The 12,662-nt window shown below is 47.8% G+C and overlaps 9 protein-coding genes across 9 annotated transcripts; 4 read left to right on the forward strand and 5 right to left on the reverse strand.

Annotated features, from left to right (window-relative positions):
- Positions 1 to 667: 667 nt before the first annotated feature.
- Positions 668 to 1,660, reverse strand: BBBOND_0206950 (hypothetical protein; the record flags this gene model as incomplete). The annotated part of the gene is made up of 1 exon (XM_012912269.1): positions 668 to 1,660. The coding sequence occupies one exon, from the start codon at positions 1,658 to 1,660 to the stop codon at positions 668 to 670; it is 993 nt and encodes a 330-aa protein (XP_012767723.1).
- A 200-nt stretch (positions 1,661 to 1,860) lies between these two features.
- On the reverse strand, positions 1,861 to 2,867 carry BBBOND_0206960 (CRAL/TRIO domain conataining protein,putative; the record flags this gene model as incomplete). Its single annotated transcript, XM_012912270.1, has 2 exons — positions 1,861 to 2,355; positions 2,391 to 2,867. The coding sequence occupies 2 exons, from the start codon at positions 2,865 to 2,867 to the stop codon at positions 1,861 to 1,863; spliced, it is 972 nt and encodes a 323-aa protein (XP_012767724.1).
- A 781-nt stretch (positions 2,868 to 3,648) lies between these two features.
- BBBOND_0206970 (Charged multivesicular body protein 5) lies at positions 3,649 to 4,608 on the reverse strand (the record flags this gene model as incomplete). Its single annotated transcript, XM_012912271.1, has 7 exons — positions 3,649 to 3,722; positions 3,824 to 3,941; positions 3,980 to 4,054; positions 4,094 to 4,165; positions 4,206 to 4,479; positions 4,501 to 4,534; positions 4,599 to 4,608. The coding sequence occupies 7 exons, from the start codon at positions 4,606 to 4,608 to the stop codon at positions 3,649 to 3,651; spliced, it is 657 nt and encodes a 218-aa protein (XP_012767725.1).
- Positions 4,609 to 4,758: 150 nt separating this feature from the next.
- Positions 4,759 to 5,308, reverse strand: BBBOND_0206980 (hypothetical protein, conserved; the record flags this gene model as incomplete). The annotated part of the gene is made up of 3 exons (XM_012912272.1): positions 4,759 to 4,972; positions 5,012 to 5,154; positions 5,192 to 5,308. The coding sequence occupies 3 exons, from the start codon at positions 5,306 to 5,308 to the stop codon at positions 4,759 to 4,761; spliced, it is 474 nt and encodes a 157-aa protein (XP_012767726.1).
- A 155-nt stretch (positions 5,309 to 5,463) lies between these two features.
- On the forward strand, positions 5,464 to 7,485 carry BBBOND_0206990 (GTP-binding protein engB, putative; the record flags this gene model as incomplete). Its single annotated transcript, XM_012912273.1, has 9 exons — positions 5,464 to 5,575; positions 5,619 to 5,773; positions 5,868 to 6,178; positions 6,216 to 6,345; positions 6,380 to 6,508; positions 6,544 to 6,704; positions 6,740 to 7,267; positions 7,306 to 7,350; positions 7,389 to 7,485. The coding sequence occupies 9 exons, from the start codon at positions 5,464 to 5,466 to the stop codon at positions 7,483 to 7,485; spliced, it is 1,668 nt and encodes a 555-aa protein (XP_012767727.1).
- A 78-nt stretch (positions 7,486 to 7,563) lies between these two features.
- On the reverse strand, positions 7,564 to 7,791 carry BBBOND_0207000 (hypothetical protein; the record flags this gene model as incomplete). The annotated part of the gene is made up of 1 exon (XM_012912274.1): positions 7,564 to 7,791. One exon carries the CDS (start codon positions 7,789 to 7,791, stop codon positions 7,564 to 7,566), a length of 228 nt encoding a protein of 75 aa, XP_012767728.1.
- A 122-nt stretch (positions 7,792 to 7,913) lies between these two features.
- BBBOND_0207010 (hypothetical protein, conserved) lies at positions 7,914 to 8,483 on the forward strand (the record flags this gene model as incomplete). The annotated part of the gene is made up of 4 exons (XM_012912275.1): positions 7,914 to 7,992; positions 8,027 to 8,218; positions 8,260 to 8,306; positions 8,343 to 8,483. The coding sequence occupies 4 exons, from the start codon at positions 7,914 to 7,916 to the stop codon at positions 8,481 to 8,483; spliced, it is 459 nt and encodes a 152-aa protein (XP_012767729.1).
- Positions 8,484 to 9,129: 646 nt separating this feature from the next.
- Positions 9,130 to 9,714, forward strand: BBBOND_0207020 (hypothetical protein; the record flags this gene model as incomplete). The annotated part of the gene is made up of 1 exon (XM_012912276.1): positions 9,130 to 9,714. The coding sequence occupies one exon, from the start codon at positions 9,130 to 9,132 to the stop codon at positions 9,712 to 9,714; it is 585 nt and encodes a 194-aa protein (XP_012767730.1).
- Positions 9,715 to 12,115: 2,401 nt separating this feature from the next.
- BBBOND_0207030 (hypothetical protein) lies at positions 12,116 to 12,337 on the forward strand (the record flags this gene model as incomplete). The annotated part of the gene is made up of 1 exon (XM_012912277.1): positions 12,116 to 12,337. One exon carries the CDS (start codon positions 12,116 to 12,118, stop codon positions 12,335 to 12,337), a length of 222 nt encoding a protein of 73 aa, XP_012767731.1.
- Between the last annotated feature and the right edge of the window lie 325 nt (positions 12,338 to 12,662).

Genomic DNA, 12,662 nt, shown 5'->3' on the forward strand with positions numbered 1-12,662 from the left:
CACAGCGCTCAGCACCCTCGAAAAACAACCGTGTTATGCGTACGACAATTAGTGTATATGGTTGGATGAGCACGTCACATCGTCCTAGGGTGGCGGTGAACGGTGCTGTGATACTGCGACAAATCGGCCTATATCACCCGCAACACCAGTGAAATTTCGGTACAAACATATGTGTCGAGCACTATACACAGTCTCGCTTCACGTCGCATGCTCGGCACTGCCTAACCATGCACTAGAGTAACGAGCGGTCCAAGTGGCGCTGACCCACACCCAGCATTCGGCGTAGAGAAAGACAACCACACAAAGTCCTAATTACCAGCGAACTACCACGCATGATCGAACACCCGTAGACAAACAGGCATATGCATTTACGACTCGGCCTCCGAAATTGCGTCGAGCATGCAGCACACCGCACCCATCGGTCTCGCACTTCCGCTCACAAATGCTCAGCAGTGTGAACTAGCTTATCCCAGTAGAGCATACGTACAACTGCGCTGCTACATTCTTGCATCATCGGCACATACTCGATAAGGGCTGTATCGCAATGCCGACCCCGCTAAACCCTCACCGGCGTGATTAACGCTTCATGGCCAACGAACATGTCGATAACGATGTGCTTGCCGGCGGATAATCCGCGGATGCAACAAACCTGTCCCATCATCCCGCACTAGTATTCGTGTTGGGGAGGAAACATGCCCATGTGTGGATGCGGCACCGGTTGCCAGACCTGTGCGTACGGGGCAGGCTGGTAGTACTGCGGGGGCATCGCGTCAAATTGGCTGTGAACCGCGGTCGGCATCATCTTCATGCTTGCACGTGATGCCACCATCTGGGCGGCTTGGCACGCAAGCGTAGCACGCATGTGGTCGCATTCGCGGCTGCGGGTAACGAACTCGGCCAGGTGCTCGCCCCAACCGTGCATTTCGGTAGCAGCATGCCAAAGGTTCGGGTCTGAAGGTTCGGTCACGTTGAAGTGATGAACCATGCGCAATGCACGCTTAAGCGTGCGCTGCAAGGAGAGCAGGCGTAGCTGACGCTCCAAACGCATGAGCCCCGCCAAGAACTTGTTCACGCGAATCATTCCATGAGATCGGAACCGATCTGCGAACCTCTCCATACCCAATGTGCGGATTAGCGCCTCGACGCTCTCCATGCCCTCCGCGGAGCCCTTCTCCATCACGAACTCTAACAGCGAGCGCAAATTGCTAACCGCGTTCAGCGTGTAGGAAGTCCTGGTCTCAGCCAGCGATTCATTATACTCCACCCAGCCTAAACTAGGAGTCCAGTGCGATCCGCCTACGTGCAACGCCTCCGAGTAGTGCAGTATATCGGCGGCGTCCGATTGCTTCTCAGCCTGCTTTTCATTCACGGTGGAACAATCGACGCCACAACGTAGTAACAAATCCGGCGGCACGTCTGAACCCACGGCGAGGTATTTATAGACGGCATCAATCTGGTTGAGAGTCCTCTCGAATTGGGAGCTGCTAACGGGGTTCCTGACGGACCCCTTCATGCCATAGTACTCAGATTCCACGGGTTTGCGCTTCTCCCGCGCCGAATCAAGAGCGGAGAGAAGCTGGCGGAATCTCACGTCATCCGCTCTGACTCCCTGTGCGCTCAAATTGTAGAGCTCGTGCACGATCTCGGAGTAGGTGGCCATTGTTTAACGTCGAGCCGGGGCCGACGGATGCCCGCGGTGGCGCAATCACCCTGTAAATTCGCCCACTTATGACCTGTAAAAGTGAACGCTATCGGTGAGGGGCGACGGCGACGTACGGCGTGCCGTTCACCCTGCACACCCCGGGATGCTGAATGCACGTAACGCTGAAAAAAACGGTAAATAGTTATTAAAATACGGTTCTACATTTCCGGCATTACGGGGAGGTCATACACCGTAACGTTGGCGGCGTTTCCACCAAACTTCTTTTCGAGCTGGGATGGATCCACTGTCTCTAGCATCTTTTTCGTGTTCTTGCCTGAACTTATCTGTATCTTTTCCTGTGTCACTTCTGGTAATACGTTCTTCACAAGTCCCCAGAGACCCGAAATTATGTACGGGGCGTTAATCAGGAACATCTGGGACAGACGACCCCTGTAGTTGACCGTCAGAGCACGGCAAATCTGCTTAATCAATGACACCTGTAAACCTAGGAGGTTGGTGCCGCTCATGTCAATTATGACCTTCCACTGCTCAATGCGACCGGGGATCATCAACTTGTTGATGGCGAGCTCGAGCGTGAAGAAAATGCACCTCAGGACGTGCTCAGGTTGGACCTTCGCCACGTTGCGCAACTGGATGACGACGATTGGTCGCATGCAGTTGTCACGGCCGTGAATATAGATGATTCCGCGAGCCTGAAACACGTCACTGGGTGTCACTCACAACCAACCAATACGCCCTCTATCTCCGAACGATGAATGGGTAACGTAGCCTTGCGCCATTGTAGATTCTCTTTCATGTCATCCAACGCCGCCTGGTACTTGTAGTTGTTACCGATCAGGCAACGCAGAAGATAACCATCGTCCGCGAAAATGGTGGAACCAAAACGCTTCTTAAAACTCACAACTGCCTGATTGGTATCCAACTGAGGGCCCTCGAGCTTCTGGATGGCGAACACCTTGAATGCGTGAATGTGCTCCTGTTCGAAATTGGTAAACTGCACGTTAGAAAAAATAAATCGAATTTGGTGCCCGCTCCTCGTAACCTGAAAACGATGAAAAGCAGCGTAATCTGTGCGTACCGTGTTCAGCTGATCGCCCGTCGGCACGAAGTTCTTCACATACTCGGGCAAGACGATGCTATCCAAAAGCGGATCGTCATACCCGAGCGCGTTGCAAGAATCGGAATCGGAATTCATTACACCCATTCTACCAGCCAATGTGCATCATCATCGCACGATGCCGACATGTAATCCTGTTTGCGACCAAACAGGAAAGTCTCGTGGCAAACCACGAAACTAATATGTATCGGTATAGAGGCAATCGATGTGCGAAGTGGATTAAATACACTTGTGTCGCTTCCCCACGGCAGATGGGGATACCGTTATATCACTGCAGGCGCTTCGTGGCTCCGATCAGCGCATTTAATCTCTAAACGGAATATAGATATCGCCTTCAATGCTGGGATGCTTCCAGCTCGACGGTTAATCGATGTGTATGCCGATACCACGCGGTGCCGATCAATCACCATCTCTCACAGATCACACCCTACCCTGGCATAAGCATAAACAGCGTATTGTCCTTTACCAACGCTATGCGTAATTTACTGTGACTTTGACAGGAACGGCACGGCGATTATTGTCGCTGGAGCAACCCGCATTTCGGCGTAATGCCGCTGCCACGCAGTATTACACTGTGTTGGGTTATGGGCGTATAGCCCCTCATTTACGCTATGCATCCGTTGATGCCAACTCCATTTTCACGATATATACAAATCGGTAGCAAAAGTCTGGCTTTTAGTGTGTTGCGATTGACCATAATTGGATGTAAAGTGTTGTTAAATCCCACTCCACAGCGGTCTCGTAGTGTAGCGGTTATCACCGTGGACTCTGACTCCACTAACCCAGGTTCGAATCCTGGCGGGACCTTTTTGTGCTATGCATTGTGAAAACATTATAATAGGCAAGCCTTCGTGATGCGGCTATGTTACTAGTTCTCGATTTCGAATTCCTTATCAGGTAACTTGGTTTTCTCTGACGTCGGCGGAGAGGGGAATGCCACTCCTGTGGGGATGCATAAGGCGTCGCAGGATCATCGTACCTTCTAGATAAGAAGCAACCTTGCCTGCAATACGCTGAATAAACAACTAGGCATAGTGACCTACCTTTGACATTTTGGAGCACTTTGACTGGAGAGGTGGCACCCGAAAGCAGTGGCTCCTCGGGTTCTTCGAGCATGGAAAATTCAAGCTCCAGGTCGTTCTCATCCACATCATCTGGGACCTGCATGCTCTTATAACGCCAAATATCGAGTGGCGTACAGCATATGATCGGCTCAATATCTCGTTTATGTCGTCAGCGTAATCCGCTAGGTCCTCCATTTCATCTTGAAGGCGCTGCGCATTAGATGATTAAACGAAGAAAATCAACGGCACCTCCAACTTAGCCACATTTACAAGCTTCAGTTGCTTGCGAGTGGATTTCACAGACGACTCTAGTGCATTCCGCTGAGCGGCACATCACGCTTTGTGGAACGTCATAGCATACCACGTCCACCGCCGTCTGCAGCTGGCTGGCAACATGTTCCGATTGGTCGACAGACAATTGAACACCGCAGAGCTGCTCCTTTTGGGTCTCGTAAACACGGCGACGTTGGAGAACTTGTAGAGCCTTGCGCTTGGCTGCGGCCACAGCTGCAGGGTTCTTGCAACTGGCAAGTCCAGCCTTTATGCCCGCCAGCTCCGCATTGCAGGCGTTTATTTTCTCATCTACCGATGATATCTTGGCGCTGATTCCTTCTAGACGCGACGTGTAAAGATATCTAAAGCATGGAGGCACTTACGCGAGGTCTCCTGGAGCGATGCTGCCGGAGTACGCTTCCCAAAAAACCTGCACCGATGTCACCAACCGGATTACATGGGCGATTGAGCAGTAGTTAACGGTACCTCATTAATAAGTAGGCCGTCAGTCGTGCGGCTGAGCACGATCCAGTTCAACGGCGAAAACGACGGCACGAATGTCTATGTGTAGATTCCGCCTGTGCGACAAATATAACGTTAACCGCAGATCACTTACAGATATTATAACAGTCATAACAAAATCAATCACTTGGGGGGCTGCGATACCGTAGAAGGCGTATCATATGTAACCATCTGGGTACCGCCAACGCTTCATCAACTCGCCGTAGCTGCAGCAATTGAAGACGCGGCACTATGACAACATACTTGAAAATGCGCGGCGTCATTTTGTTCTGGATGCGGCACGAGTTTTCGGCCATCTGAACCCAGCCCAGCAACGCGCGGCGGCTATCAGTACTGCGCAAGCAATTCGGCGGGATAGATATAGCAACAAACCGAGGAGGGAACTCCGTTACAAAGCGCTGGAAGCACTGCTGACCATTTTTGCACATATCTGTCAGGGTACGATAGAATACGTCGATGTTGCGACGCTGAGAATCGCTCGGAACTTCGTCCACGTAGGCGCCGTACATCCATATCTACACACATTGCACTAAAAACTCAACCTCAACCTACTAGTATCCACTGGGCGCTGCACGGGTCGACTGCCGCGTTCCTGTCTACTGCTGCCAGAGATTCCGCGAACGTGTACCGCCGCCTCTCCGGAAGGTTTGTAGACTCCCGCGAACACATCACCACGGTCAAAGGCTGCACATTCGTTCACCCTCTAAAAAGATCAATTGATACTCTATTTGACCCGGATATCCACTCGTCCCCATGGTCGAGGCAATACTGCCAAGGGCGGCAGACGGTCAACCTAAGGGATCGGAGCATATCCTAATCGCATCATGTTCTACACAAGCAGGTTCCTCTTGGCTCTACAGCACGTCAAACAGCATGTGGAGCGCACGGTGCCGCTGTCAGACAGCACGCTTAAGGAGGTGATTGTCAAAGCCATCGGTAGGATAACATCTGAAAGAGCAATGGCAACACTTTAATGCAGGCAAACCAACATCGAGCGACGAGCTAAAGTACTTCAAACGCAATCGCAGAGCTAAGCCCGTCGCACCATTCTTCGCTGGCGAAATCAGGCCTAAACTGAAACTCGTCGCCGCGGCAATCGACCACTCGGAGCTGCCTCCGCCGACGCTACCAGAGGTATGTAATATATAAATGGCTCATGGTGTATCTGTTGTCGCTATATGTTTCCTTAACGCGAAATTACTTTTACTGAACGCTCATAAAAGCGTAGGTTGCCTTCTACGGACGCACGAATGCCGGGAAGTCATGTCTGATCAATGCTATCTGCGGACGGTATGGAGTTTGCCCCGTCAAACCGCTGCCTGGTACAACAAGAAAAGTTCACTTCTACAAGGTAACGTTGCATTTCATCAGAAATATGCATGCACAGGTGGGCTCACCGCCAAGCATCATACTGGTTGACATGCCCGGTTACGGGTATTCCTCCGCAAAGGAGGACCTATCCATGCAGTGGAACGAATTCGCTCTGTACTACCTCAAACACAGAGAGACTTTAAAACTGGTCATCGTATTGGTGGACAGGTGGGATAGCATCCAAAACAATCTAACCGCTTCTCAGCCGTATCGGATTGAAACAGTCAGATCTGGAAGTCATCAATTTTTGCAGCAAGTACAAGATAAAGTGGCACATCGTGCTCGCAAAGGCCGACACCATGAAGCCGGTGCTGTTGGCGAAAATGATGCAAAAGGTACGCCTGGTTGCTGTCCTTTAAGTCTGCCCAGGTGAAGCTGGAAACCTCCACGTACCGGGGTTGTAATGGGAAAATTATCGCAGTTGGTGCAACTAAGGACCAAAACCTAGAGGAAATAAGGGGAGTGGTGGAATCCTTTAAAGTGGACAAGCACATGGCTGTAGGTGACGCATTTACAGCCACACTCATATGTAGCATTTCTGGTCTAGATACAAGGCCAGTCGAACACCGTATGTAGCCAGAAAGGTGATGCTAGAAGACACTCCAAAAACTATCGCAATAACAACTGGCAATGAGGGCGACACTTGCTTGATAAACGAATCGAGTCTGCACCATGAAACTGCTCCAGTAGACCGGTTAGTGCAGCATTCTGGTTCCGATACCTTTGCAGTTATGATCTGTCCAAATACATTGGCGAATCCAGAGGCCCATACAGTGTTGACCAAGTGGCCCTGCGCTGTCTCGCCGAAGTATTCTCGAGGTTTACGCCCCCACCAGGTTTCGTGGACGATGTGGCGCAGGAAACAGAAACTACTACACCGGCTGTTGAAACGGACGGCGTAGTTGAACGCAGCGTCGCACCCACTTTTGTTGAAATGGACGGTAATCTGTTGTGCGACCTGAACATAACTCTGGACGACACGCTAAAACGCAACGAAGAGGCAGAGGCACCGCAGGAAAACCTCATAGAAGATAAAATATCGAGCTATGAAAGACGCCTGGCGATGGGGATAGAACCCGCGCCAAAGGTCTGCAAGCCTAACATAGGCAGGAGCTACAAAAGGGTCATGTCCATCTACAGAAAGACGTTGGCACCAAAAAAACTCAAGTGGGACTCGGTCAATCGGGATAAACTGACCTGGTCAGCAGTTTACCAGAAGTGGGAGAGGTGGAGCAAAAAGCACCCAGAGCTCGCCAGGTGAGCCGGAACCGTGACATCACGTCATCTGTGATCAGATCCGCACAATCACCTACAAAACGGCAGGTCGTTAGTGACGGAAGGTTGGTTGCGCTGAGCAATGCCGCTTAGTTGTCTGCAGCAAAACACGTATACGGAAGCACCAGTTGCAAGTACACCAAAAACGCATTAAGATCCGTGAAGGTCCGCCCAAAATTAAACAGAAGTCCCATTTGTAGCGTCTTCCGCTGAAAACGCGTCGCCAGAGCACCCAAACGTTTCAATGGTGAAGAAGGCAACCTGGATTGTCGCCCTTCCTAGTGACTGAGGAGGCACCAACCAAGAGCTAGGCCAATGGTGCTCAAGAAAATAACAGCGGCGCCCGTAACGGCAGCTGATACCTTTATGGAGTCCAAATAATACGTGGAAGTCACGTCGGACGTGAGTACAATCGGACGAAATAACACGTAGTTCAAAAGGTAGACAGCGATTCCTGACACTACGCACAATGCAATACGGCTCTTTGTCGACGTAGAAAGTGACATTTTAAGCAGATGAATGGTTGTGCGAATGTGTATGTACCCAATGAGCGGCCTTGCATATCAGCGGCCAACCCACGCTACACATTCCGTCGTTAAGGTATAATCGAAGCATTAGTCATGGTACTATGTCTGTAAAAACCGAAATTAATTGGTATTATCGCGCTATTTTGTCGTCCATTACCCCTAGAAATTCACCAGAGAATAGTAAGTATATTTTTTGGTTGGAATCACGGCGCAGACCGTGCGCTTATTGAAGAGATAATTGAGGCAGACTTCAAACTGGTAAAAGGTGCTCTCGATCTCATCTTGAGTGGAAGTATCGCAAAGGTTAACTTCGCGCCTAATCAGCAGCCCACTTCGCAGTCATTCTACTCGATTCTATCTAAAGACAAAACGAGGCAATACCTCGTTATGCAAGGATATTGCGATTGTAAGTAAAGTATTGCTTCCGTCGTCATTGTGAATTTGTAGGTTTTTATTTCGCGGAACACGTTCTGTCTCGTGCGACATCGTTCACGGTAAGTGCAGAGTAAGCCATACACAGATGCATACAGTGCACACATGAGCTGGCGTGCGTATTGCTGGAACACATGAGCGCGGATCTACAGAAGGACGGTGATAATTTTCTGCACAGCGTAGAGGAACTGGACGAAGAGGAGTTTCTCGAACGGATGCACTTATTGTACGATGAATGAGGGATCAGTTACAGTAACCTGTTATATAACATATCTTATGTTTGTAATCTGATCATTCAACGTCTCCGAGTAAACGCATACGTACAGCAAACCGTCAGGGCCGTCATTTGATAAATACAGCAATGCCAAACCGTATCAGAACCCTAAATAATAGCAAATGCATTCTGTTGATAGCATAAATGCTCATTCACGCATCATAAATCGGGCGCATTTATAGGCTCCTCGCATCACATGGAATGGAGACGTGGTATCCGCCTATTGAAATCGCAAATGTGACGGGGCTAACTCATAAGGTTCGTAACTGTGCATTAGATCACTAAAAAAATCATTACCGCTGACCCATAACTCGTAACCGCTGAGAACATTTACCGTTTGGCTTCGCAGATCTCGAAATACCTCATTGTTACGGCATACCACATACCCATCACTGGATAGATATCTTGATGGGATGTTAATATGGATAGTGGAGGTATGATATGTTAGTAAGTTCTAGGATTACCTAACATTATCGCTGAATTCCGACAACATAACACAACTTCTCATAACTCCGAATACAGAATAGTTATATCATTGAATGTATTTACAGGTCATTTACGAGTGGCAATCATTCTCATCGCATTAACAGGTGCATTATCGTTATAAAAGAATGTCGTCGTTAATTGTTTTTCTAGTCATATTTTCCGCCCCCAACGCATTCGCTGGGAACTTACGTGAGAATGAGGTAGCTTCAGTAGGGGAGACCCACATGACGTATTCCATGTGGTTGAAATTGTGTGAAACAAGTGAAAAACGCTTTAAAGAAAGGCAAGATGAAGCTGTGGTGGAATCAGCAAGCGTTGCTAAGAGCTCCAAAGGTAGCGTAGTTCAAGCTTTTGAAAGTTTCAAAGCACGTGTTTCGAAGGTGACGATCTCATGCCAACAATTGGTCTCTCTGCCAAATACTCCAACGCAACTCGCATTTAAAGGTCAGCCAGATGAAGCTAATGAACTGGACAAATCTGCAAGATTTATCGGAAGGCAAATTATGCACGCTATAATCAGCGCTCAAAATCAGTATATTATATATAAGGTCGTGTTAAACAGCGATAAAGAAAATCCCAATTACGTCGATGCCGCCGATGTAATTGAGAAATATGTTCTGCATTTGAATGTCATCAGCTCGTCAATCGATAAGGTTAAAAATTTTCTTCTTGTACCTGCCGTACTTGCAATTCACTCGGTTTTATTCTGATCCATTGCAAGTAGTAATGAACCTTAAACTACATTATTCATACACATTGTCGCACGGTTTGTACAAGTCAAAATAATTGCTGTTTTTCACCTTGTAATTTAATACAAAAACGGGATGGATTGGGAACTTGTGCAGAGCATGCAAAGTCGCAAAACAATCTATTTTAGATCATCGTAAATGGCCAAAATTAAGATCTTATTACCTCTGATACTTGGAATTTACAGGTCAGAGGCGTTAAAACAATGGCTACCAATGGTGTGTTCTTGAAAATATCACGGTTTTCTCGTGCATGTGGGGAGTGCAGATTTTTCAAAGGCTTGTACTGTATAATCCAGGCACTAAAAGTAACGCAGTACATGCAGCTAAGAAAATGCTCCATCTGAAGATAATTTTTGTTAATGGCTTACGTTGTTAATGGTATGGTTTATAGGTATGGCTGCTTATGCCTCTTACGATATCGGTATTGGCTGCCGGCTTCACGCCGCCTAGGAATGGGAACTGTTATCAGAGTCGTAATCGCCTTACGTAACGATGATATCGTGATTAGTAATCCGAATCACAATGTTGATGGTATGCATTGATTGCCCAGGTCAGAACCGTCGTGATACATGGCCACGTGGCAGGATACGCGCCATCACGCAAAGGGAAGATGCGTAAATGTACAAACTCTTATTGGAAACGTCAACTTTAAGCATATATTGAAAACCTAACGCCTCAATCAAACAAACGCGCCAAACTTGCCGTTCTTAATGCACTTTTGAAAGGCAATACCCTCGCAACTTCACAGTTGGCTGCTTCTATGGGGTACAGGTGCCCTTTCTTATCACGAACAATAAAAACTTGTTAAATATTGATTTCGTAACTCAATGGTGGCTATATTGGACCACATGATTTTTTGTGTAATTGTCATTTATGGTGTAGCGCAAAAAACGAAACCATTTCTAAGCATACGGTAATGGGTCTGGAATCTTTGTCGACTATTTCGTATTTTGCAGGACTTATTTACCAATATATTGATAATGTAGCGTATTCACTCGGATCACTCACCAGATGTGTTCTCGCAAACTTGTGAGTACCGGATACAGTAGCAGCAACTCTGATATAACTGCGCACGGTGAACAACGCGGAATACGCATGACCTCCTCTCTTAAGGTCTTATGAGCGCAGTCATATAAACACGTACGAAAATACAAATGGCAAGCTTCGTTTCATTGCGATTACGGAGGTGGTACGTACGGATGACTGAAACCCTTTAATCCACATGTAATCGAATGTTTCGCGAACTCCCACGGGATTCAAAATTTTAGATGAATGCGTTATCACTCTTAAATAGCAACAGTTAGTGTTTATATGTGGTCGCAAATTTTGGTTCTGAGCAATGCCATACAACAACACGTTCAGCATTTGAATGTTAATGAACCACGCCAGCTTCCTTGCACTCCAGTACGCCATTGGCGAAGGAGTAAATCCAAATAGGGCACAGATTAGATGTATTTTACCTGAAAAGAGTGCGTGTAGACATGCCATGTCAAGGCTGCCGGTGAGGCGGCTTTCTACTGCCCAGCACCGTACGTCCTGGACCCACCTGACTGCTTCAACCAAGTGTTAGTGGAGGGTGAAGTGAAGAACTTAAGTGACATCAGCGAGTCTCTGGCAGCGTCACATTCCAACCACTTCGTTATCCTGAAATTCCACCGTGAATCTATTGGACCTGTAGAAACGTTGCGCAAGACGCCGCCACTTGAATGCCGCTGCGTCACTATCAAAGGCATCGTCCTGTCTACCATACATATCGAGAACTACTACTCCAAGTAATGAGTAGATAAAACTCGGTAACTCGTTTGGCAATTAGCCACTTAAATTGTAATAGTTCATGTTGTTCGATCTGCTGATTTGTGTCTCCAGTGGTTGCATAGTTCTTGCTTAGAGTGTAGTAGTTGCCGGTGCTGCGTTCGCATCGTATTTTAGTGTTGTAATAGATTTTTGTAGTTTTGTGTTAGCGATACCATGTCGTGCCAGTAATGGGATTTGATACTACATCTCACAAGGCAAATAGCGTATGTCTGGCATACTTCGGGAAGGTGCAAGGTTTTGCGTTGGTGATCTCATAACAACCTAAAAATCAGCCTATGAACCAAATACTCAACGAGAGATGTATTGCGGCAATGATCATTGTCCCACAGTAACTCCACCAATTTAATCAACCAACTACCGTGTGAGCACTTGGCCACCCTACATGATTAGAGAACAATGAAACCAAAAAGCAGTTCATTTGCTCACTGCGTGTTCACATCACTTCACATCATAACTATTCATAAGGCTGAAGCGACTTATATTGGTAATTACTAAATCACAGTTATCCGTGCCCGCCCTACGCAGCGGCAGCCTACGGCTTGCTGGGATGGATGTGGTGAAAGCAGATTGTGATTCACAATCAGGTATGAAGTGCCAGAAACATGATGAATCTTTGAGATATGTTGTCGGTATGAGATGGCTAGGAAACACTTTCGGTAACCCTCAGCTCAATAAGGAATCAGGGCCAATCACGCTTGAGATACATAGAGTTGCACTCGATTACGTAGTATTGCGAGAACCGCACAAACACATGGCAAATCAATCGTAGAGCTGCAATTACATGCGCCATTTGAGAGATATTAGCAGGACACCGGATTGGTAGGTAGCCAAGGCGGTGAGCGGACGATGCCCATATCGGTTGGGGGACGGGTGACCTTAATACGGAAGACACGGTTGTCGAGCTTCTCAGATTCTACGCAACCACCACGGTGACAACGAGTCACATAGCAGGAACACACGCACCACCTCACGTCATCTGCTCCTTTTGCGTAGCGAAATGTGTCAAGGGTAGCAAAATCGGGTGATCATGATGGCGCATGTCACTATTGAGAGTCTATCGCTTGTAGTGAAACTGGCAATGTGTTTGGTGATGG

Source organism: Babesia bigemina (assembly GCF_000981445.1).
Source record: "Babesia bigemina genome assembly Bbig001, chromosome : II".
Lineage (NCBI taxonomy): Eukaryota > Apicomplexa > Aconoidasida > Piroplasmida > Babesiidae > Babesia > Babesia bigemina.